Source organism: Jaculus jaculus, chromosome 13 (assembly GCF_020740685.1).
Source record: "Jaculus jaculus isolate mJacJac1 chromosome 13, mJacJac1.mat.Y.cur, whole genome shotgun sequence".
Taxonomy (NCBI): Eukaryota; Metazoa; Chordata; class Mammalia; order Rodentia; family Dipodidae; genus Jaculus; species Jaculus jaculus.
This window is the reverse complement of record NC_059114.1, coordinates 38,108,630-38,135,302: the sequence shown is the minus strand read 5'-3', so window position 1 is coordinate 38,135,302 and position 26,673 is coordinate 38,108,630. Positions and strand designations below refer to the sequence as shown.

Here is a 26,673-nt window from a genome sequence, read left to right as displayed (position 1 = left end):
GTGTATCTGGCTTTTTGTGGATAATAGTGAATCAAACCTGGGCATTCAGGCTTTATAAGCAAGTGCCTTTAACTGTGGACCCATCTGTATAGCCATTTCCTCATTTAATAGACATGGAAAGCAAAAAAAAAAAAAAAAAAACATGAACAATAAGAAAACAGTGTTTTACAGTTGCTTTCATTAGCCACATAAATACAAAGAATAATGGTTCTTTGTTTTGTTTTTAGGTGTGGGGTATTAAACCAAGGGTCTTAATCATGTTATTAAGTACATGCTATACAAAGAGGAATAGCCCCCTAAACATTTGTTTTCTTTTAACCCAAGAGAAAGAAGCAGATACTTTATTCTTTTCTTCTCCTTTTTTAGGGGGTACAGAAAGGTGCTGTTGGGCCTGGCTCATGTTAGATGAGTGCTGTACTACTCAGCCACACCAGCCCAAAGCAAAGACTTTTTTTCAATATTTTTCTTTCCAATTTCTTTTTTTTTTTAAGTTTTATGATGTTTCACATAAAGTATAACAGTTTTATGATTAGGTTCTGAGTTTTGATTGTCATCTTAGATTTAAGCTGTTCAAACATAATGGGAATTTATATGTGCTATCTTAGTAGATTTAATTCTCAGGAATGTAGAAACAAGATTTTCTTGGCAAAAATCCATAAACTGATCATTTCTTACTGATAGCCTCATTTCATGTGTCATAACATTGAGCTTCAAGAATAAGAGGGGGTGGGAAAGATTGGCTTATTATGTCGCCAAGTGAAAACAGCCTGTTTTTCTTTAAAAACACAAAATTTGGTTACACATGAACCCTGTTACGCTGAAATTGTTGGGGGCAAATACATCTAGTAGTTTTATGTCTGGTTTCAGAGGATTTCTTTTTAGAATATATATTTTATTTTTTCGAGGTAGGGTCTCATTCTAGCCCAGGCTGGCCTTGAACTCACAGCGATCCTCCTACCTCTGCCTCTTGAGTTTGGGGATTAAAGGTGTGCATCATGCTGGGTGTGGTGGTGCATGCCTTTAATCCCAGCACTTGGCAGGCAGAGGTAGAAGGATCACTGTGAGTTCGAGGCCACCCTGAGAATACAGAATTAATTCTAGGTCAGCCTGGGCTAGAGTGAGACCCTGCCTCAAAAAGCAGAAAACAAACAAACAAAAGGTGTGCATCACCATATCCAGCTTGTTTTGTTTTTAAGACAGGGTGTAGGGAGGTGGTTCAGTGGTTCAAGGCACTGCTTGTTTTTAAGACAGAGTCCCACTTTGTAGCACAGTCTGGTGTCTACCTCACTATTCTCCTGCCTTAGCTTCTTATGTGCAAGAGTTATAAGTATGTGCAACTCCCTTCTACTGCCAAGTGCTGGTTTCAGCTATGTTTTTATTTCGAGGAAGTTTTATTCTATTTTAGAGAAGGAGGACTCAGAAGGAATGTGTTGAGAAATGAATGTTTATCATTGGCAAATTTTATTATCCCTTACTGAATTCTTCTTTACCTATTTTATATAGGAAGCAATGAAGCTACAACAAGATATGAGGAAAAAAAGGCAAGAAGTATTAGAAAAACAAATAGAATGCCAAAAGGTACTACTCATAATTTCATGTTAGAATTGATATGTAGAATTAGTTTACAAAAATATCCTTAATAAAGTTTTTAAGGCTTAAATTTAAGCATTGATTTTTGTTTTCTGATTGTTTTGTAGATGCTTATATCTAAGCTAGAAAAAAACAAAAACATGAAACCAGAAGAAAGAGCAAATCTAATGAAGACCTTGAAAGAACTTGGAGAAAAGATCTCGCAATTAAAAGATGAATTAAAAACATCTTCTGCTGTCTCCACACCATCCAAAGTGAAGACAAAAACAGAGGTATCTACATTCTTTTCTTTTTCTTTTTTCTTTTTTCTTTCTTTTTTTTTTTTTTGGTCGAAGTGGGGGTCTCACTCTAGCCCAGGCTGACCTGGAATCCACTATGTAGTCTGAGGGTGGCCTTGAACTCACAGCAGTCCTCCTATCTCTGCCTCTTAAATGCTGGGATTAAAGGCATGTGCCACCACTCCCAGCTTAACATCGTTCTTGAAAAGTTAATACTATCGATAAACCATTTTTGTATTTACATTTTATGTGTGTCTGTACACATACACATGCCTGTGTATGCATGTCAAGGTCTTTTGCATTGTAGGCAAATGTCCGTCCAGTTTTATGTGAGTGGCTGGGGAAATGAGTCCAGGATGGCAGGGTTTGCAAACCAGAGCCTTTTACTGCTGAGCCATCTCCCCAGCCTTGCTCATATTTTTGAATACACTAAAAAGCACTGAAGTCTACACCTTCTGTGAATGAATTAAAAATTATATGTGAGCTGGGTATGGTGGTGCCATCTTAGTACTTGGGAGGGTGAGACAGGAGGATTGAAAGTTCATGGCCATTGTAGGCTATAAACAAGAAACCTATCTCAAATATTAAAAGTAGGGCTGGGGCCTGGTGCCTTGGTGGTACACATCTGTAATCCTAGCGTAGGGAGGCAGAGGCAGGAGTTCAAGGTCATCTTTGGCTACTTTAGGGAGTTTAAGGCCATTTAGGGCTTTTTTTTTTTTTGGTTTTTCGAGGTAGGGTCTCACTCTGGCTCAGGCTGACCTGGAATTTACTGTGTAGTCTCAGGGTGGCCTCGAACTCTCGGCGATCCTCCTACCTCTGCCTCCCAAGTGCTGGGATTAAAGGTGTGCACCACCACACCCGGCCTCCATTTAGGGCTATTTAAGACACTGTACTCTCCTCAGAACCCCTCGCCCCCACCAAAAAAAAAAAAAAAAAATGAGTGTAGTGCCTCATACTTAATAATTCTAGCACCAGGAGCTTCAGGTAAGAGAATTGCTATAAGCTAGTTTGATGCTACTCTGGGCTACAGCTCCAAATTCTGTATGTATGAATGTATGTATGTGTATGTGTTACAAGATTTATTTATTTTAACTTTTTTCCCCTTTGGTCTTTTTGAGGTGGTTTATTTTTATTTATTTTGAGGTTAATTAATTTATTTATTTGAGAGAGAGAAAGAGGCAGAATGAGAGAGAGAATGAGCACGACAGGGCCTCCAGCTACTGAAAATGAACTCCAGACATATGTGTCCCCTTTTTGCATCTGGCTTACATGAGTCCTGGAAAATTGAACCGGGATCTTTTGGCTTTGCAGGCAAACGCCTTAACCACTAAGTCATCTCTCCATCCCCCCTAACCCCCCGCCCCTTTGGTCATTTTGAGGCAGGGTCTTGCTCTAGTCTGGCTAACCTGGAATTTACTGTGTAGTTTCAGGGTAACCTTGAACTCACGGCAATCCTCTGTCTCCCCAGTGCTGGGATTAAAGGCATGCGCCACCATTCCTGGCTCTTTTAACATTTATTGACAACCTCCATACATATATAAAGATGTACAATGATCATAATTCCCTCCCACATTCTCCCTTTTTTCCCTCACAAACACTCAGGCTGACCTGAAATTCACTATGTAGACTCATGGGGATCCTCCTACCTCTACTTTCCAAGTGCTAGGATTAAAGAGGTGTGTCACCATGCCTGGCTATACTTTTCTAGCTCAGGCTTACCTGGAATTCACTATGTAGTCTCAGGGTAGCTTTGAACTCATGGCGATCCTCCTTCCTCTGTCTCCTCAGTGCTGGGATTAAAGGCGTGTGCCACCACACTTGACACTTCAAAAAAAAAATATTGTTTGTTTATTTATTTGCAAGCAGACAGGGAAGGAAGGGGAAGGGGAAGGGAAGGGGAAGGGGAAGGGGAAGGAAGAATTTAAATGGGCACAGGGCTTCTAAACACCATATACATGCACCAGTTTGTGCATCTGTTCCTTTTTATATGTGGATGCTGAAGAATTGAACTTTGGTCATTTGGCTTTGCAAACAAGTACTCATCAGCCCCACTGAATACCTTCTTCTTATTAACTAGTCTATCTTTCTCGATTTTGTTTTTGTTTTTTGTTTTCTGAGGTAGGGTCTCACTCTAGCTCAGGCTGACCTGGAATTCACTAGGTAGTCTCAGGGTGGCCTTAATTCCTACCTCACTTTTCACCATGCCCAGGTCCCTTCTGTTTTGATGCCATTATTTTCCCCATCCTTTTTGCAGATTTTGTGTAGGTAGCACTAGCCAGTGTGAATTCATGAATATCAAGGCCATTTTGTATCTGGATGGCAGTAATGTAAGGACTCCTCCTCTTCCTTTGGATTTTACATTCTTTCCTCCACCTCCATTGATCTTTGAGCCTTGCAGGGTGTTGTAGTCCGGTTCACATTGCTGGTAGAAATCACCCAATCAAGAACGGCTTCTGGGAAAAAGAGGTTTATTTTGGCTTAAAGGCTCAAGGGGAAGCTCCACAATGGCAGGGGGAAATGATGGCATGAGCAGAGGGTGGATATCACCTCCTGGCCAACATCATGTGGACAATAGCAACAGGAGAGTATGCCAAACAGTGGCAAACTGGGAAACTAGCTATAACACTCATAAGTCTGCCCCCAACAGTACATTCCCTTCAGGAGGCATTAATTCCCAAATCTCCATCAGCTGGGAACTTAGCATTCAGAACACCTAAGTGTATGGGGGACACCTGAATCAAACCACCACATTCCATCCCTGGCCCCCATAAACTGATAACCATACATGATGTAAAATGCAATGCATTCGTCTAACTTTAAAAGTCCCATAGTTTTTATCAATTCCAATGATGTTTATACATCCTCATAGTCCAAGGTCTTTTAACTGAGCCATAATACCAAAAAGTAACCTCAAAAAACCCATAATGGCACAGAATAAATATTCATACTGCAAAAGTTGGCATTGGGCATAGCAAAGAAAAATTCAACCAATACAAGATTTAAAACAACCAAGGCAAACATCAAATTGTATAGCTTCAAGTCCAACAACTTTAGCCAGTGACACATCTCCAAGTCCAATTCTGCCCCTCCAGCTAGGCTACTCACAGTTCTGGAAAACTTCATCTGGGGCCGGCAGCTCCTAGCAGCCATTTCCTGGTCCCGCCATCTCCACTGGGTCTCCACTGCAATCCACGGCTCATTCTCATGGCCCAGTGGGGTCTCCATGCAGCCATCCAGCAAACCTGCTTCACACTGCCCATGGCCATTTCCAAGACACAAAACCATGTTGCCAACTCAGTGACCCACTTTCCAGCATTTCTTATACTCCACGATACCAGGTAGGGTGCCAATTTGTTAATCCAGGGGGGAATAAAGCAGACTTTGAAGAACAAGACACTCCTTGAACACTCAGGCCCCTTCAAAAGAATTGATATTCTTCCTGTTGGCCCAGCGCAGGTCAGCTAGCCCAGTCTCAAAAGTTGTAATCTCTCATTTGCATCTGAACGGGCAACAGTTCACCCAAAGATTTTTCTTTCTGTGCCATATCCCTCTGCTCATACCAGTTCATTTCTACACAAAGCAACCCTGCACAACTTCTCAGGACACAGGCATAACAGCAAGCTTCTCACACAAACTGCTAGCCCAGTCCAAGCAAAGCTCTTTCTCACCCTCATAAGCCAAACCTCACAGTCCATAGCACTTACTGCATTCAGGTCTTTCAACTCTAACCAGAATAGTCCATTAAGCTGTACTTAACAGCATTGCAAGGCATCTCTTAGGCCAAGGTTTCAAATCCTTCCATATTCCTCTTGAAAATTAGCTCCAAAAGGCCAAAGCCACACAGACAGGTGTCTATCCGCAATCGCACTCCTCAGTACCACTTTACTGTTGCAGTCCAGTTCACATTGCTGGTAGAAATCACCCAACCAAGAGCAGCTTCTGGGAAAAAGAGGTTTATTTTGGCTTAAAGGCTCAAGGGGAAGCTCCATAATGGCAGGGTAAAAAGAGGGCATGAGCAGAGAGAGGGTGGACATCACCTCCTGGCCCACATCAGGTGGACAATAGCAACAGGAGAGTGTGCCAAACACTGGCAAGGGAAACTGGCTATAACACCCATAAGCCCATCCCCAACAATTCACTCCCTCCAGGAGGCATTAATTCCCAAATCTCCATTAGCTGGGAACCTAGCATTCAGAACACCTAAGTTTATGGGGGACACCTGAATCAAACCACCACACACCACAGAGGGTGTGGTAGAGATGTCTTCACTGTCACTTCTTCTCAACACTTTGATGAGGTTTGAGTCTCACCAGTGGCGACTGCCATCTGAAAAAAGTTTCCTTAACCAAAAGTGAGAGTAGCATTGTAAGCATGAACATGAGTATTTAGAGGGCAATTTGGTAGACACAGTATATGTATTTAGCCAAACAGTAGCAGTTTTCCCCTTTGAAATTATGACCTCCTTAGCCAAAGGCTTTTGACTAGGTCTTCACTACCAAGCATGAATTCTCTCCTGTGGACTGGGTGGGTTTTGGGACTCAAATCCAAGTAGAGAACATCTGGTTTCCCCAATAACAGACAAGCCACCATTGCATCTGTTGGAACATTTGGCCTGGTTGGCCAGCCATTAAGTTTGCAGGTTCCTCTGCTGGTTAAGATTTCCAAACCAAGTCGTGGGTGGTGGCACATGCCTTTTATCGCAGCACTTGGGAGGGAGGCAGAGGTAGGAGGATCACAGGTAGTTCAAAGCCACCCTGAGGCTACATAGTGAATTTCAGGTCAGCCTAGGCAAGAATGAGACCCTACCTCAAAATGCCCCCCTCCCACACACATTACAAATCATTTTTATTAAAACAAAACAAACAACTTTTTTTCCCCCCCAAGATAGGGTTTCACTGTAGCTCAAGCTGACATGGAATTCACTATGTAATCTCAGGGTGGCCTTGAACTCTCATCTGACTGCCTATGCCTGCCTCCCAAGTGCTGAGGCTCAAAAAATTTTTTTTCTTTAAATTATTTGCATAGATGCTAAATACTCTTTTTCCCAAACGTTGATAATCTAGTTTGAACCAAGATGTGTTTTGTTGGTGCTGGAGATGGAACCCAAAGCCACATGCATGTTAAAAAGCCAAAGGATCCAGGTTTGAAACCCCAGGGCCCATGTAAGCCAGATGCACAGGGTAGTACCTTTGTCTGGAGTTTGTTTGCAGTGGCTGGAGGCCCTGGCTTGCCCATTCTTCCTTCTCCCCTCCGTCTGTCCCTCTCTTCCCTCCCTCCCTCCCTCCCTCCCAAATCAATAAAGATAAAATATTTTTTAAAGAAAGGCCACAACTTTAGCTTTTAGGAAAGATTTTTTTTTTTTTTAAGGTGAAATGATTTCTGTTTTCTTTTGTTTTGTTTTTGGTGGAGGTTGTTTCTCCTTGTTGGAACAAACACCCTACCTACCAAAAGCAGTTTGTTTTGCAGGAATGTTTTTATTTTAGCTTACAATCTTGAGGGGAAGCTGTGATGGCAGGGGAAAACATGGCATGAACAAGGGATGCACATCACTTCTACCACAGTAAGAGAGTGAGCCAAGCTAGCACCAGTAAGCTAGAGCTAATAAACTTCAAGGTCTACCTCTAGAAAAACACCTCCTCTAGTAAGATCCCACCTCCCAAACCACCACCAGCTGGGAAACAAGCATTTAGAGTTTATGGGAGACACATAATTCAAACCACCACATTCCATCCCTGACCCCATAAACTCATGACCTTCTGTAGTAGACAGCTTCAGGTCACTGAGATAAACTTCCAAACCAGGCACAAGTTGTGAGAGGAAGAGGTATTTATTGAACCTTACAGATGCAGGGGAAGTTCCATAATAACAGAAGAAGCTGGCCCATCTTCACAGGTCCAGAGAGGGCGGAGGGGGGAAAAAAAAAACAAGCTGCAGCTGCCACCACCACCACCATAAACAAGCACACTCCAGAACTTAGTCACTTTGCATATCTTCTCTTGGAATTCAGATCAGCTTTAAGGGCTGGACCCTAGATCCTCCCACAGCCTTGGTGGCTAGAGATCTAAATTAAAGCCTGTAATAAACTCCTGAATTTATTGGGGGACATCCATTCAAACTACCACACCATCTGTGTTGTAAAACGCAATGCATTCATTCCAACTTTAAAAGTCCCCTTAGTTTTTTTTTTAATGTTAGTAGATAGATCTGATGCAATACTGTAGATTTTTTTTAATTTTTATTTAAGTTATTAATTAATTAATTTATTTATTTGAGAGTGGCAGACACAGAGAGAAAGACAGATAGAGGGAGAGAGAGAATGGGCGCACTAGGGCTTCCAGCCTCTGCAAACAAACTCCAGACGCATGCGCCCCCTTGTGCATCTGGCTAACGTGGGACCTGGGGAACCGAGCCTTGAACCGGGGTCCTTACGCTTCACAGGCAAGCGCTTAACTGCTGAGCCCTCTCTCCAGCCCTCCCCTTAGTTTTTTCAATTATAGTACTGTTCAAATATCCCCATAGTTCAAGGTATCTTAATGGTACAAAAACACATAATGGTGCAAAGTAAACATTCACACTGCAAAAGATAGCGTTGGGCATAGCAAGGAAAAATTGCACCAATGCAAGATCTAAAGCAAGCAGGGCAAACATCAAATCTTGTAGTTCCAGTTCTGATGCTGGCAACCAGTGGTGAAGTCTCTGGGTTTCCAGTTCCACCCCTCCAGCTGGGCTGCTTAAAGCCCAGGGAACAATTCATCCCATGCTAGCAGCTTTCCTTAGCAGTTGTTCCACAGTCCTAGAATCTCAAAAAAGACATAGCTCTCCACTGCAACCCATGATTCACCCTCATGTCTCCCTTGGGCCTCCATGTATGTAAACCTGCCTCACATTTCCCATTGGCCATTTCCAGCAAACAGAACCCACGTTGTACATCCACTGATCCTTTCTTCCCTGCATTTGTCAGACTCCCATAGTATCTGTTGAGCTACCAAATTTGTTAATCTAGGGGGCAATAAAGCTGACTTTGAAGAGTAGAAAAACGCCTTCAGTATTTAGTATTCTTTGAAAAGAGTCTGCTTCCTTTCTGTGGCCGCAGTACAGAACAGCTGGCTCAGTCTCAGTGATGGTCTTTCCAGCCGTTGTGTCTGTGTAGTTGCTATCTCCAACCTGAAGTATTCTTTCTGTGTCATATTCTACTTAAACCAGTCAGTTTCTACACAGCGCAATCATGCGTAATGATTTAAGACATAGGAAGGAAGAATGCAGTGAACCACTCACACAAACTGCTTCTGTCTTAGTCCAGACTAAGCTCTTTCTTCCCTTCATAAGACTTTAACCAACCACTGAGCGATCTTCCAGCCCAAAAATGGGATTTTTTTTTTTAAAAAATTTGATTTTGTGAGAGAGAGTCTCACTGTAGCCCAGGCTGACCTGGAATTCACTATATACTCTCAGGCTGGCCTTGAACTCACAGCAGTCCTCCTACTTTTGCCTCCTGAGTGCTGGGATTAAAGGTGTGTGCCACTATACCCTGCAAAATGTCAATTTAAAAACAATTTTAAGGAGATATAAAGGGAAGAAAGACAAAGGAAGGGAGGAGGGTACTTAATAGGTTGATATTGTATATATGTAAGTACAATGATTGTGATGGGGAGGTAATATGATGGAGAATGGAATTTCAAAGGAGAAAGTGGGGGGGAATTAACATGGGATTTTCTTTATAATCATGGAAAATGCTAATAAAAATTTGAAAAAAAATAAAAAACAATTTAAAAAATATTTTTATTTATTTACTAGAGAGAGAGAAAGAGGTGGGGGGGAGGGGGTGCGTGCCAGGACCTCTAGCTGCTGCAAATGAACCCCAGATGTATGTGCCACCTTGAACATCTGGCTTACATGGGTTCTGGGGAATCAAACCTGGGTCCTTTGGCCTTGCAGCCAAGTGCCTTAACCACTAAGCCATCTCTACAGCCCCTAAATTTTTTTTTTTTTTAATTTGTTTGAGAGCGACAGACACAGAGAGAAAGACAGATAGAGGGGGAGAGAGAGAATGGGCGCGCCAGGGCTTCCAGCCGCTGCTAACGAACTCCAGACGCATGCGCCCCCTTGTGCATCTGGCTAACGTGGGACCTGGGGAACCGAGCCTTGAACCGGGGTCCTTAGGCTTCACAGGCAAGCGCTTATCCGCTAAGCCATCTCTCCAGCCCTACAGCCCCTAAATTTTTTGTTAATTAATTTATTTGGGGGTGGGGGAAGAGGGAAGGAGGGAGGGAGGGAGAGAGAGAGAATGAGTCCATCAGGGCTTCTAGGGACTGCATACAAACTCCAGATACATGCACCACCTTGTGCATGTGGCTTAAGTGAATACTGAGGGATTGAATGAACCTGGGTCCTTCAGCTTCACAGGCAAGCGCCTTAACTGCTATGCCCGATTTTGTTTTTGGGTTTTTGAGGTAAGGTTTCACTGTATCCATGCTGACCTGGAATTCACTGTGTTTGTTTGTTTGTTTGAGAGTGACAGACACAGAGAGGAAGACAGAGAGAGAGAGAGAGAGAATGGGTGCGCCAGGGCCTCCAGCCACTGCAAACGAACTTCAGACACATGCGCCCCCTTGTGCATCTGGCTAATGTGGGTCCTGGGGAATCGAGACTTGAACTGATGTCCTTAGGCTTCATAGGCAAGCGCTTAACCGCTAAACTATTTCTCCAGCCCTCACTGTGTAGTTTTAAGGTGGCTTTGAACTCATACCTCCTATCTTTGCCTCCCAAATGCTTGGATTAAAGACATCACACCTGGCCAGATGTGGATTTTTTGGGGGGTGGGGAAGTATTTCAAAGTAGGGTTTCACTCTAGCTCAGGCTGACCTGGAATTTGCTATGTACTCTCAGGGTGGCCTTGAATTTACGGCCATCTCCTACCTCTGCCCACTGAGTGCTAGGATTAAAGTCATGTGCCACTACGCTTGGCAAAATGTGGATTTTTGTGGGGAGGGGGATTTCAAGGTAGGGTCTCACTCTGGCTCAGGTTCACCTTGAATTAACTCTGTAGTCTCAGTGTGGCCTTAAATTCACAGTGGTGATCCTCCTACCTCTGCCTCCCAAGTGCTAAGATTAATAGCATCCACCACCACCACGCCCAGCTAAAATGTGGATTTTTAATTGAACAATTTTGGTCTTCATACCCACATATAAACATTAAGTAAAATGCTTACTGGGCAGTGTGGTGAGCATAATATATGCAGTTAGCCAGACAAGAGCAAGCATTACATTCCTAATGCTCATGACCTCCCCCATCATAGGCTTTTTTTGTTTGTTTGTTTGTTTTGAGGTAGGGTCTCATTCTGTTCCTGGCTGACCTGGAATTAATTATGTAGTCTCAGGGAAGGTGGGCTCCAACACACAGTGATCCTCCTACCTCTACCTCTGCCTCCCAAGTGCTGGGATTAAAGGCATGCCCTACACACCTGGCTCCATGATAGGCTTTTCATTAGGTTTTCAGTACCAGGTAGGTATTCCCTCCAATAGTCCAATTAGAATGAGAGCAGGTGGTTCCCCCCAAAACGGACAGGCCACTGTTGCACCTGTTGGCTCGTTTGACCTGGCTGACCAAACTTGAGGCTTCCAGTATCCATTGTTTTCACCACTAATGGCTTCTGTCTGCCATAGGGCTGTCTACAGTGCAGCTTTTTCCAGCATTCTGTCAGCTGGTCTACCTGGAGAAGGTTTTCAGCTCAGCCCCAGTTTGAGTTTTCAGTGACCTTGCAGCCCATGCATGTGGAGTCTTAAGCAGTAGGGTCTTATCATCTATTCCTGGTGGGAAACCAAGAGCCATGGCAATAGCCTGTAATGTTTTGGGGGCATTAGGAACCTCCCTGGCCAACAACTCATTGGAAGGTATCTCATCCCTGGCACTGAAATTTTTCTAGCAACAGTCTATGGCTTGTGGGTGTGCCATTATCCAAAAAAGTAGGTTATCATGTGGCTTATTCACAATAATACCCTGAAATTTTATTATCCCTTCCCCTACACTCCTTTTACTCAATCTCTTCTCCTGACCTCACTTAGGCCATTCCACCCACAGTAATCTGTCTGTATACTTACATATGTACAATACTATCCCCTTAAATCCACCCCTCTCCTCCTTCCCTTATATTCCCTTTCTAGCTTACTGACTTCTACCAAGTTTTATTCCAACTCATATACAAGTCCAAACATTTATAGCTAGGATCCACATATGAGAGAGAACAGACAGCACTTCACTTTCTGGGCCTGGGTTACCTCACTAAGTATAATCCTTTTCAGGTCCGTCCATTTCCCTGCAAGTTTTATAATTTAATTTTTCATTACCACTGAATAGAACTCCATTGTATAAATATACCACATCTTCATTATCCTCTCATCAGTTTCTACCTACTGTGAATAGAGTGGCAGTAAACATGGTTGTGCAAATATTTCTAAGGTAGTGAGAAGAGTCCTTAGGATAGATGCCTAGGAGTGCTATAGCTCGATCATATGGTAAATCTGTTTTTAGCTGTCTCAAGAGCATCCACACTAATTTCCACAATGGCTGTACCAGACTACGTTCCCACCAACAGTGCAGGAGGGTTCCCCCTGTTTCGCATCCTTGCCAACATTTATTGTCTTTTGTTTTTGGTTTTTCGAGGTAGTGTCTCACTCTAGCCCAGGCTGTCCTGGAATTCACTATGTAGTCTCAAGGTGGCCTTGAACTCACGGCTTTCCTCGTACTTTTGCCTCTGAAGTGCTGGGATTAAAGGTGTGTGCCACCACGCCTGACTTGATTTTCTTTTTTAAATATTTAATCTAATTATTTTATTTATTTGACAGAGAAAGAGGGAGAGAGAGAGTGGGCGTACCAGGGCCTCTAGCCACTGCAAACTCCAGACACATGTGCCCCCTTGTGTATCTGGCTAACGTGGGTATTGGAGAATCAAGCCTGGCTCCTTTGGCTTTGCAGGCCAAACATCCGGAGAGACTTTTTATTTTAAACTACCCAGGCTTAGTCGGGCGTGGTGGCGCACGCCTTTAATCCCAGCACTCAGGAGGCAGAGGTGGCAGAATTGCTGTGAGTATCGAGGCCACCCTGAGACTACATAGTTAATTCCAGGTCAGCCTGAGTCAGAGTGAGACCCTACCTTGAACCTCCCCCAACCTCCCCCCAAAACTACCCAGGCTGGCCTAAAACTCTTAGATTCAAGTGGATCTGTTAAATGGACTACAATCATATGCCACAACACTCAGTTTACAAAGAACACAGGAAGAAAAACATCTCTCACTGTCATGCCACCTAAAGACTAGTAGTTTGTCTCATACAAAGAGTAAAAATATATAAAAATGATATAAAGAATATGTTAAAGTATTTTATTTATTTACAAACACAGAGGCAGATGCATGCATTAATTTGTGCATCTGGCTTTACATGGGTGTTGGGGAATCAAACCAGAGTCATTAGGCTTCTCAGGCAAGAGCCTCAACTGCTGAACTACCTCTCTAGTCCTAAAATCTCTCTCTCTTTCTCTTTTGGAGACAGTTTCTCACTCTGTAGCTTAAGCTGGTCTTGAACTCGAGGCAGTCCTCCTTCCTTAGCCTTCTGAGTGCTGAGTTTACAGATGTGATCCAAAAGTCTTGACCCTTACCACTATTAATAAAGGTTTATTGTATTACTTATTTTGCCCAGTTGTGTTTCATTTATGGTTCTTTATTTGTGAAAAGTATTTTCAGCTCCATCATCTCAGGTAACCTATTTATCTTAGCTTCTTACTTTCCAGTAATAGCATTATGCTTCTATGTGTGTGCAGTATTATATCTGTAAACATGATTGTCCTTAAGGCCACCTGTGTATCATATCCTTCCATTTTCTTAAAAGAGAGGAATTTTATTGTGTGACTCTAATGTTCTGAATGACATCTTGGAAGTTATCTATAAAACATCTTTTTAATTTTTCTCAAAGGCTCAGAAAGAATTATTAGACACTGAACTGGATCTCCACAAGAGGCTGTCTTCAGGTGAAGACACAACAGAATTACGAAAAAAACTCAGTCAGTTACAGGTTGAGGTGAGATTTAACCTGTGTTGTATTTAAATGTGTCAAAACCACAATTTTCTTTGCCTTTATTTTCCAAAGTTTATAATCTATCAATGTTTATTATTTTCCAAAATTTAGTCAGTCAATGTACATTACTTTCCAAAGTTTAGTATATTAATGTCTGTTACCCTTTCCTTTTTTTCTTGTCATTAGGCTGCAAGATTAGGTATCTTACCTGTGGGTCGAGGAAAGACCATGTCCTCTCAAGGACGAGGAAGAGGCCGGGGGCGAGGAGGAAGAGGGAGGGGTTCCCTAAATCACATGGTGGTAGACCACCGCCCCAAAGCACTCACGGTTGGAGGATTCATTGAAGAGGAAAAGGATGAATTGCTTCAACATTTCTCAGTAAGTTTTATGGAACAAATGTTAATTCTAAAAACACTATATCTGCATTGTCCTTGCTGCAGTTCTATATAAATATCGGATAATTTTTAGGTTAGAAAAGTTAGTTGTTAAAACATAATTGGGGGGGTGGGGAGGGAGGGAATTACCATGGGATATATTTTGTAATCATGGAAAATGTTAATAAAATTAAAAAAAAAAACCCACATAATTGGAGCCAGGTGTGGTGGCACATGCCTTTAATTCCAGCACTTTTTAGAGGCAGAGGTAGCAGAATTACCGTGAGTTCAAGGCTACCCTGAAACTACATACTGAATTCCAGGTCACTCTAGACTAAAGTGAAACCCTACCTCCAAAAACCAAATAAATAAATAAATAACCAAAACACAATTTGAGGGCTGGAGAGATGGCTTAGTGGTTAAGGTGTTTGCCTGCCAAACCAAAAGATCCAGGTTTGATTTCCTGGTACCCAATAGGCCAGATGAACAAGGTGGCACATGTATCTGGAATTTGTTTTCAGCAGCTGAAGGGCCTGGTGCTCCTATTATTTCCCTTTCCCTCCCCATCCTCCATCTTTTTCTCTCTTTCCCAAATAACTAAAAATTAAAATAATAGAAACATGATTTGAACCATGTGTGGTGGCACATACCTTTAGTCCCAGCACCCAGGAGGCAGTGGTAGGAGTATCGCCTTGAGTTTAAGGCTACCCTGAGACTTCATAGTGAATTGCAGGTCAGCCTGGGCTAGAGCGACACCCTACCTCAGAAAAAACAATAACAACAGCAACAGAAAACAACATGATTTGAGCAAATTCTTTTTCTTCTCTGTTTTTTCAAATTCTTATTAATATGTTTGAAAGTAAGGAATAGTTCTTGCTTTGTAATTCTATATACTATATGTAAACACATTTGTAGTGACAAACTGTTGCAAAGCTATATTTGATTGTAGAATTCTTTTCTTTATTAAAGAAACTTCTATTCTTATTGGTTTATTATAATTTTAGTCTTTTTAAAAAACTTTTAATTTATATGAGAAAGAGGGGCAAATAGAGAATAGGTGTACCAGGTCCTTCAGCCACTGCAAATGAACTCCAGAAGCATATGCCACCATCTGCCTCTGGCTTACGTGGGTCCTGGGGAATCAAACCAGGGTCCTTTGACTTTGCAGGCAAGCATCTTAACCACTAAGCCCTCCCTACAGCCCTTCATTGTTAGAATTCTTATATATACTAGATATTTCTAGTAAATAAATGAAAGTAATCTGGATAGAGGCCAAACTCAAAGAAAGCATTTATTAGGATAGCAAACATGTTTTGTTGTATTCTGTATAGACTATATATAATGGCTACCACTTTTATGCACTCTGCAGAGATTGGCCACAGGTACTTTGGACATATACACAGTATAATTTCTTCATTAATTCAAAGTCAATAAATACAGAACTAGAAATTTCTATACATGAATTTATGTAATTTAAAAGGACTATAAATGTGAAAAGCATGTGGAATTAGCAAAACCAAAAGCCTTGAGCTGGAGAGATGGCTTTAGCGGTTAAGCGCTTGCCTGTGAAGCCTGAGGACCCCGGTTTGAGGCTCAATTCCCCCAGTACCCACATTAGCCAGATGCACAGGGGGTGCACGCATCTAGAGTTCGTTTGCAGTGGCTGGAGGCCCTGGCATGCCCATTCTCTCTCCCCCCCTCTTTCTTTCTCTGTCGCTCTCAAATAAATAAATAAATAAATTTCTTTTTAAAAAAAAAAAAAGAAAAACCAAAATCCAAGCTTTGCTGGGCATGGTGGCACATGCCTTTAATCTTAGCACTTGAGAGGCACAGGCAGGAGGATTGCCATGAGTTGGAGTCAACTCTGAGACTGCATAGTGAATTCCAGATCAACCTGGGCTAGGGTGAGACTCTTAACTTGAAAAACCAAAAAAACAAACAAACAAACAAAAACAAAAAACCATGTGGATTTACATGTAGTGAAATCCTTTTTGTTCACATGTGTGAGACAAAGCTTAAAGTGTTCACTAAGAACATACAGTTAATAAATGCCAGAACCAAGATGTCGCAGCTTCTTTTATTTTGTTATTAACAACTCCCATAATTGTAGACAATAAACCACGATAATCCCCCCTTACCCCCACTTTCCCCTTCATAATTCCATTTTCTGTCACATTCCCTCCCCTCTCCATTAGTCTCTCTTAATTCTGATGTCATTGCCTTTTCCTCCTGTTAATGATGGTCTTGTGTTGGTAGTGTCAGGCACTACAAGGTTAATTTTATTTTTATTTATTTATATGAGAGAAAGAGAAAGTGGGCGTGCCAGGGCCTCCAGTTGCTGCAAATGAACTCCAGCTGCCTGTGCCATCCTGTGCATCAGGCTTATGTGGGTCCTGGGGAGTTGAACCGTGGGTCCTTTGGCCTTGCAGGCAAGTACCTTAACCTCTAAGCCATCTTTGTAGCCCAGTAACCTGTTTTGTTTTTTTTTTTGAGGCAAGCCCAACTGGCCTTTTTTTCTTTTTTTAAAATGCCAGAGAGTAAAAGTGGGAATGAGAGAGAGAGAGAGAGAGAGAGAGAGAGAGAGAGAGAGAGAGAGAGAGAGAGAAAATTGGCACGTCAGGACCTCCAGCCACTGTAATCAGAGTCCAGACACATATGCCATCTGGTGCACATGTACAACCCTGTGCACTTGTGTCACTTTGCATCTGGCTTATGTGGGACCTGGAAAGTCAAACATGGCTCCTTAGAGGCTTTGCAGGCAAGTGCTTTAACCGTTAAGTCATCTCTCCAGCCCAATAACCTTTTTTTTTCCCTTAACACATGAAAACTATTTTCAGTCCTCAGGCCATCCTAAGCAGGGTGCTGAGTCATGTGCAGTGGTATGCTCCTGTAGTGCTGGCACTTAGGAGCTGAGGCAGAGAGGATCATGTGAGTCTAGGACTTGAGAAAGTCTAGACTGCAGAGTATTTATGTCTTTAATTTCAAGCCTGGTAAAGATTGTTGTTGTTGTTTTGGAGACAGGGACAGTGTGATTTAGCTCAAGCTGGCCTTGACCGACCTCCTGGTCCTCCTGCCTCCACCACTACCTTGTGGGAATTATAGGCCTGTACTGACCGCACTATCTTTTATTACAGAGAGGTTTCACTAGTTTCAATATAGAGGATTATTTTCTCAAATGTTTATAACATTTTGGACTGCACATGGAATTTTTCAGGTAGTAGATATACATTTTAATTGTTTTAGTGTGCTGTAACTGTTGTACTCATTGATACAGGATAATACTTAGATTTTTTTTTCCATTTTTGATTATGAAGTAACACATGCTAGTCTCAGGATTCTTTTAGCTGGAAGTAATGGATAAGTAACCTGAAAATATACGGACTTTATTTTATTTCTTCTTAAGAAATCTTGAAGCAAGGAACTTTTAGGCTTGAATGACTCATATTTTTTTCCCCCCTGAGGTAGGGTCTTGCTGTAGCCCAGGCTGACCTGGAATTTACTATGTAGTCTCAGAGTGGCCTTGAGCTCATGGCAGTCCTCCTACCTCTGCCTCCCAAGTGCTGGGATTAATGACATGTGCCATCTTGCCCGGCTGACTCAGAGATTTTGACTGCACATTTGTCCTTTGCTATCCTACATTAGGTTTCGTTCCTGGACATTTTCCCCTCTTACTGTCAGGGTGTCTGCCGCAACAGCAAATAGTACACAAATCTGCATGAATGCCAAAGTAAAAAGGAAGGCTACCTTCTTATACCAGTTTGTAAAATAGGAAAGCCTTTCCACAAGCATTTTTACTCCCGTCATGCCCAGTGATATGTCCTCAACTTTTAGTCATAGGTTTCATATTCTCATTTATAAACTAAGTCCTTCTTGAGTTATTTGATTGCTGAAAATGAGGGTCTGTTAAAAGGAGAAATGTAGGACTAGAAAGATGGTATAGGTCCTGAGTTTGGATCTCCAGTATACTCATATGTGCTTTAATCCCATTGTTGAGGAGGCTGAGTTGGGATTCCAAGGCTTGCTGGCTAGTTAGTCTAGCTGAATTAGAGAGCCCAAGATTCAGTTAGGGAAACCCTGTCTCAAAAAATATGGTAGAAAGCAGTTGAGAGACTGGACATTGACCTCTGTGTGTACTCATGGAGAAAATTAAGTAGTTAAATATGCATCTGTTTTCCATGGTGTTTATCGAGGGAAACTTGAGTGTATGAATATAGAAGGAAGACAGCAACAACCTTAGAATCTTTTAAGAACGTAATTTTATTTCTATACAAATTGATGCATGCATGCCATTTAAGTGCCAGATTAATTTAGTAATAACAAGAATCCTGCTTCATTCTCCCTTTCTTAGAGGTTTTTATCTTTAACTTCTTTAGGTGATTTGTGTGTGTGTGTTTTGATATAGGAACTAAAGCTTTCAATCCCAAATGCTTAGCCTCCCAAAATGTGGGGTTTACAGTGTGTACTATTCTGCCATCTATAGCTGATTCTTTTTACTCTTTAGTTTTAAATTTTTATTTATTTTTATTAATTGTAAGCTTTTCTGTATGAACATATTGCATATTGGTCATATTCCCATAAGATTATACTCTTATATCTCTTGTCCTCCACCCTCATTCCGCTGTAAAGCCATATGCTAAAGTGGCCAAGCTTCAGCATTTGTTTACAGTGTCAAGAGACTCTTGCACAAGACAGACAGACAGGCACACACACAGTACTAAATACATTTAAAATAAAAACTAAAATAACAGAAATGAACAAAGCAAGCAGTGAAAGCCTCTCTACATTTGAGGTGTGTTAAAATGGGGCAGAGGATATTTGTTTGTTCTTGTTTTTTTGAGGTAGGATCTCACTCTAGCTCAGGCTGACCTGGAATTCACTATATAGTCTCAGGATGGCCTCAAACTCCTGGTGATCCTCTTATACCTCTGCGTCCCAAGTGCTGGGATTAAAGGCGTGTACCACCGTGCCTGGCTAGAGGATTTTTTTGTTTTGTTTGTTTTTCGAGGTAGGGTCTCACTCTGGTCCAGGCTGACCTGGAATTAACTCTGTCATCTCAGGGTGGCCTTGAACTCATGGCAATCCTCCTACCTCTGCCTCCCGAGTGCTGGGATTAAAGGCATGCGCCACCACGCCCGGCTTAGAGGATGTTTTTATACACATGTATAAAATGGTCAGCGAAAACTATTTTGATGTATCAGTTTGGTATGTCTTCAGTCAAAATGTTTTGTATTCAGTTACAAACATTCACACTTCCTCCATAAGGAATGGTACAAATTATTTTCTTAGGTCACAGGTTGAGATCTGCAGCAGTTGACCTTTGGGAGTCTGAGTTATGTAAATGGTCTAGGTGCTCTTTTGAAACATTTGGCAAATATTTTATGAGATTTGTCAGAGGTGTTCCTAGACCAACAACAGTGAAACCTCAAATTTTAAAAAGAACCACTGGGGCTGAAGATGTAGCTCACTTGATAGAGTGCTTGCCTGGCATGTACAAAACCCTGAGTTCTTCCTGAGCACTACGTATATCAAGTGTGGTACAACACTTGTGAGCCCAGTGCTTAGGAGGTGGGAACAGGAGGATCAGAAGTTCAAGGTCTAACTCAGCTACATATCAGGTTCAAGGCTAGCCTGGGATGCAAGATACCCTGTCCCAAGGGGAAGAAATAGCCCCTACAATAGTTCACAAATTTACCAAAATAAACGTATTCTACAGTCAAACCTTTGAGAGAAAAGCTGTACGAATGAGGAAGCATTCGTTTCCTTGAAACTTTGGGTTCCTTCCATCTCTGTTGCTTTGATTTTAAAACTAAACTGGACTGGGGTTAAAGACGCTTGCAAAACCTGACCGCCTGGCTTCTGTTACCCAGTACCCATGTACAGCCAGATGCACACAGTCCATTTGCAGTAGCAAGAGGCCCTGATATACTCATATATGTTTGTTCCCTCCTTTCCTCCCTTCTTCCCTTTCTCTCTCCCTCCCTCCCTCTACCCAATAAATAGAATAAGATAAAATAAAATAAAACTAAACTTTTAGGGCTGGGATTATAGCTTACTGTGCTTACCTAGTGTTCTCTGAGTTCAAACTCTTATACTGAAAAAAATTTTAAATACTTTATTTATTTATGAATGATAGAGAAAAATAGAGTGAGAATAGGTACACCAGGCTCTCTAGCCACTGCAGATAAATTCCAGATGTGTGTGCCACCATGTGCATCTGGTTTTATGTGGGTACTGGGGAATCAGAGCTGGATCTTTAGGCTTTGCAGGCAAGTGCCTTAATTGCTGAACCATCTCTCCAGCCCTGAAAAATTTTTTCTTATTAAAATTTGCTGAGGTGAGGACTGGAGAGATAGCTTAGTGGTTAAGGCACTTGCCTGCAAAACCTAAGGACTCATGTTTGACTCTCTAGGTCCCATGTACAGTGATGCAAACAATGTTGCACATGGGCACAAGGGGACACACATGCATCTAGAATTTTTTTTGTTTTGTTTTGTTTTTTTTGTTTTTCAAGGTAGGGTTTCACTGTAGTCCAGGCTGACCTGGAACTCACTGTATAGTCTCAGGGTGGCCTTGAACTCATGGCAATCCTCCTACCCCTGCCTCCCAAGTGCTGGGATTAAAGGCATGCGCCACCACGCCCAGCTGCATCTGGAATTTGATAGCAGTAGCTAGGGGCCCTGACATGCCAATTCTCTCCTCTGCACCCCCACCTCTCTCACTCTTTAAAAAAAGGGGGGGGGCTGGAGAGATGGCTTAGAGGTTAAGCGCTTGCCTGTGAAGCCTAAGGACCCCGGTTCGAGGCTTGGTTCACCAGGACCCAGTTAGCCAGATGCACAAGGGGGTGCATGCGTCTGGAGTTTGTTTGCAGTGGCTGGAAGCCCTGGTGCACCCATTGTTCCTCCCTCCCTCCCTCCCTCCCTCCCTCCCTCCCCCCTCCCTCTCTCTCTTTCTCTCTCTCTCTCTCTGTCTCTCTCCCTCTCCCTCTCTGTTGCTCTCAAAAAAAAAAATAAACAAAAAAAATTTTTTTAAAAAGGGCCAATCTTGTTGGGCTCACCTCAAAAAATATTTTAAAAAATTTGCTGGGGTGAGTAAAATGTTTCAAAAGTGATACAAGAAAGCATTCCAAGACCAGGATGTAGCTCAGTGATGGAAATCTTGAGTGGCAGGTGCAGGATTAGAAACAGTATGTGCCAGTTTTAACATACCATCTCAATCATGAGAAATGCTGAAATTTACCTGGCAGACTAAAACATACAGTTGCTTTCTTTAATTGAAAGGGATTTCATTATTTTCTAGCTTGTTGGTCCACTATAACAAATTATTTTCCTCCTAAATTGTTATACTTTAAAAATACCACATAATTTAAAGAAATCCTTAGTAAATATGAGTGCATAATTACATATTCTTTTAAAATACACTTTTAGGCTGCAAACCAAGGGTCAAAATTCAAAGACCGTCGGCTACAAATATCATGGCACAAGCCCAAGGTACCGTCTATATCCACTGAGACAGAGGAGGAAGAAGTCAAAGAAGAGGTAATTCCATCTATTGAAAAGGAGAATTGAATTATGTTACCTCCCAGTTCTATATTTTCCTTTACACCAATATGTAAAACTAAATACTGGGGTTTTCTTTTATGTATGTAATTAATAAAGCCAATCTAGAAGTAACAATCATCCTCTTAAAATAAGTGTAATCAAGCTGGGTGTGGTGGTGCACGCCTTTAATACCCAGCACTTGGGAGGTAAAGGTAGGATAATTGCCATGAGTTCAAGGCCAGCCTGAGACTGCATAGTGAATTCCAGGTCAGCTAGGGCTAGAGTGAAACTATACTGAAAAACCAAAATAAATAAATAAATAAATAAATGCACACACAAATAACTTAATTTTGCTTTTTTTACTTTGTTATATCTATTTAGCTTTATTAAAGCAAACACAGCTTCCATTGCAAATTATTTCTGGTTCCATGATCTTGCCTTTAAATGGTGTAAGGCATCTCTGGTGATTAAATATTTTTCTGACTATATTTTGTAAAGCAAAAATATCCCCCTATTAGAAGAAAGCATGTCTTGCATTTTGATAATGATTGTTGGTATGTGTTTTTTATGTTTAGACATGTGTTTGGAGTTGAGACTTTATGTAAGATTTGAAATATCAGTGTCACGGTGAAGTTAATATATTCATTCCTCACAAATTCAAAAAAAAAAACTAAGGGGCTGGGGAGATGGCTTATCATTAAAGGTGCTTGCTTGCAAAGCCTGCCAGTCCATGTTTAATTCCAAAGCCACACATGTAAAGCCAGTTGCAAAAAGTGTTTCAAAATGTCTGACATATATTTGCAGTGGCAAGAAACCCTGGCATGTCTCCTACTCCACCCACCCACACATGTTAAAAATTTCAGAATAAACAGAGGATAGAAACTATATACGTCCACCCCCTCTCCAAGATAGAGTCTCACTCTGGCCCAGGCTGACCTAGAATTCACTATGTAGTCTCAGGTTGGCCTCAGACTTACAGTTATTCTTCTACCTCAGCCTCCTGAGTATTAGAATTAAAGTTGTGCTACCACCATGCCCAGCTATATACTTTATTTTTTCTTTCTAATGAACATCACGCTGTGTCCATATTTTAAGTTCAAACAAGAAAGACTTTTTGTTGTTTGTTTATTTGCTTTCCCCCTGAAAATATTTTGGGTGTATCACTTAGAAATCTAACATGGGCTTTGTATAATAGTTTGCTTACCTCTTGACCTAAAAAAAAAAAAAAGTATTTTACATAGTGTTCATGTGCCACTAATCAGATTTTACCTTCTGCTTATTCAGGAAACAGAAACCTCAGATTTGTTCTTACATGATGATGACGATGAAGATGAAGATGAATATGAGTCTCGTTCCTGGCGAAGATGAAATATGATGCAAGCTATATAATTTTTAGAAATATTGTTTAGAAGAACAACTTTTTAAAATTATTTAAAGACATCAATGAGCCAAAAAATTTTTTATTTTTATTTTCCACATAGTAGGTTTAAGGACAGCAAGTTTGCTATGTAAACACATCTCATAATTGTATGTGATATACAGCACCAAAGGCTTAGCGACTGCACACAGTTGTGAAGATCTGCAGGGGTGACATGGGTAATCTCTAGAGCCTTACTTTCCACACCTCCTGTTTCTGTTGCCATTGGTGTAGGAGTATGATATAAATGACAGGGTGTTCAGAAATTTTATTTTGGATTATAATCTGATAAAATTTCATTAAATGTCAAAATCGCCTTGAATCTCTTAACTCTTAGCTATAATGGATGGGTCGCCAGACAGTAGGAGATATTTGTAATTTAAATACCCTTTTGTTTTCAAGAGAGTTGTCTTGAAGGAAAAGTAAATATTTTTTTAACCATGAAAGAACCCACTTGGTATCATTCTAAAGTGTTCCCCCCCCCCAGAGTTTTTATGTGCAGTAGTACTACTTCAGTGAAAATCACAAACTGTTCCTAGATGTTCCCAGTCATTGGTGGCTACTTCACCTATCACATGAGCTCCTGAGTGTCTCCTGCTGCTGACTTTTGTTTGTTTTGGTGTGTGGTGAGAGTTGGTCCTCTTTTTTAAAAAGCTCATTTTACCTGTTGTCCCTTCATTCATTCCTCTTTTTTCCTCCCTTTTTATTAATAGAACTGACTTACTGGGCCATCAAAAGTCAGAGCCAATAAAAGGTCTAAAGCAGCACTTTGTTAATTAAACAAGTGATATATTGCTGAGAATAAAGGAAGGATTTTAGGGGAGTCACCCTCTCTGCCCCTTTAAAGTATCATCTTAGTTATATTTACACAAAAGGGTTAAAAAGTATCTGGAATTGTTTTCCTCAGTTTAAACCATGATAGTGAGGAGCCAGTGGTGGGGAAGGGTAGAACCTGTGTATGCTAGTAATTAATGGGAGTCATAACCTGACATTGATCAAATGACCTAATATTTTCATAATTTTGTAGCTTGTTGCTGTCCATGAACATACTTTAGTAGGCAGTTTCCTTTACTGTGTGCATTTTTACTGTACACTGTATAGACTATCTGTTAAGTAAAATATATGTGTAAATTTATGTCCTTGTGTTCTGAATGTTAGATGAAAAAGCAGAGGAGCAACACTACACTGTACTGATCCTGGGGAAATAAAATGATTACTGTACATAGGATGTTACTTTTTCAAGGATATACACATCTGTGATTTTTATATATCTGTGGTGTGAAAATTTGAAACTTCTTGTTGGCTTCAGAAGGTTCTTGGTGATTACTATGTCAAGAATTTTGTTTCCTGAGGTAAAGACTATTCAAAATAGAAATTATTCACTAAGTAACTTAAAACCATTAGGACCCTAGATTTATTTAGGTACAAGAAGTTAAATCCCATGTTCTGATCATCTTTCCCTTCTATATACTGTCCTGGAATTATGTATCAAACCAGGAGGATTGTTTTTCATTCATGTAGTTTTCCCTTTGTAACAGGACTTCCTATCTCCCAGTTAGTGTTCTGCTTCTGGTGACTCTGAAGCTGAAATGAGTTCATAAAGGAAGGAGAACGTTAGAATGGGAACCTACAATAGCAATCTTGCTCCTACTCCTCCATCATCTCTAATGAACTTTTCTGGATGTCTGTGGCTCAGTCAGTATATATTTGGAAAGATTCATTGTGGTGAATATTTTGAGTCCTGACAGTTTAATGTGATAGAGGGAACAAAGGATTTATATATTTTTTGTACAAAGTTTTTTCTTAAACTGTATAATTTTGTAAATAATTTGTTTGGGTTTTTTCTTTTGTGTACTAAAACTACCAGCGTATAGATTTCAATGAGAATTGTTGTATTTTTGTATTTGGAAACTGAAAATTGCAGTAAATTAATGAACCTGTAAGAAAATTTTCAGTAAACATTTCGACAGAATGAGATTCCTTTTCATATGATTTTTTAAACCTCAAAATTGACATCGTTTTAGACTCACTGTAGAGAGTTGAGGATTGTTTGGCTTTTGAGTTATTGGGGGCAGAGGATAAGAGAGGTGCTGAAATGAAGAACAGATAGTTTTTTTCATTAAGGATTGGTCCTTAGTATAAAACTTTAGTTTTCAGTATACCTTAAAAAGAACTAACATACTTTTAAAATACTTTTTCAAAGAATTCTAAAACACATTTCACTCTAAAATGAATTCAAAATATGGATTAATTATAAAACAAGATTAGCATAAAGCAATTGAATATGTGTATGTGTGTATATATAGATATATATCTCCCCTTGGGGATTTTTTTTTTAAGCCCCTACCCTCTGATCCCCAACTGCTAGAATTTCTCTGAAAAATGAATAACCACCATGACTTCTTTTCTTGGCATCTTTATTTATAGAGATAACATAAAACATCAGTAGTAAATTCTGCTGTTCTTCTCAGCATGTATGATATCTTTATAAGTAGCTAATCAGCAAAGACAGCCGTCAATGCCTAGGTCAGTCTGATGACTAGGTTTTTGCCCGAGCCTAAAATGGTCACTCAAGGGAATGCAGAACTGCTCTCAATTAATTTCTTCATGTAAAACTGGGAAAATGTTGTCATCAGCTGAGATATTGGAAAATAGTCCTGTTAAGGCAAAAAGGTCCATGGTGATGGAGCATTATTTCAAAAAGAAAAAAAAAATCATGTGAAAAGGAATAGTGGTTACTCTTGATGTATAGTATGCCTGTATTATAGTTTTTACAAAATTGTGAACTTGTGTAATAGTATAATAGGAGATATTGTTGAATTTCTAACTGTTTATACATTTAAATTCATATATGTAATGTTTGTTTTATCGATTACAATCTGAATTTCTAAGAAGCATGTTGACTTTTGCAATAAAGATGCAATATGGAATGGTTCACAATTGGGGGGAAAAAAGCAAAAAATAATACAAATTTAAAAGAATTTGAAAATTTATGAACCATTCCAAAAATTATAACAATCACCAAAAGAGCTGTAATTCTGGCTTGTTCTGGAAAGAAAGAAAAAAGTGTGTGTGTATGCTTGCTTGTGACAGAGACTGAGTAGTGGGTGAAAGTATGAGTGCCTAATGCTGGGTTTATGTACATGAGAGAATGTTGTCTGTATGAAGTTTGGGTCAAATCCACTGGTTATACTCATTTGAATTACTCCTTGAACAAGGTGATCTGGAGAATGAGAAAGGTGTTGGGGCTAGGCATGATAGCACATGCCTACCGTCCCAGCACTTAGGAGGCTGGTGCAGGAGGATTGTGGTTTCTAGGTCCATCTGGACTATAGTCAAAGCTAGATTGTGTCTGAGAGAGAGAGAGAGAGAGAGAGAGAGAGAGAGAGAGAGAGAGAGAGAGAGAGAG

General features: G+C 40.7%; 1 protein-coding gene across 4 annotated transcripts in view; it reads left to right on the top strand.

Moving 5' to 3' along the window:
- Rbm27 (RNA binding motif protein 27) overlaps positions 1–26,291 on the top strand; it is a 119,560-nt gene extending 93,269 nt beyond the window's left edge. For all 4 annotated transcript variants that reach the window (XM_045132468.1, XM_045132466.1, XM_045132467.1 and 1 more), the window contains 6 exons: positions 1,504–1,578; positions 1,698–1,862; positions 13,834–13,938; positions 14,122–14,313; positions 21,734–21,844; positions 23,132–26,291. In XM_045132468.1, coding sequence (XP_044988403.1) covers positions 1,504–1,578; positions 1,698–1,862; positions 13,834–13,938; positions 14,122–14,313; positions 21,734–21,844; positions 23,132–23,215 — 732 coding nt within the window. In that variant the 3' untranslated portion in view covers positions 23,216–26,291. The remainder of the gene's footprint in view (positions 1–1,503; positions 1,579–1,697; positions 1,863–13,833; positions 13,939–14,121; positions 14,314–21,733; positions 21,845–23,131) is intronic.
- The last annotated feature ends 382 nt before the right edge of the window (positions 26,292–26,673 follow it).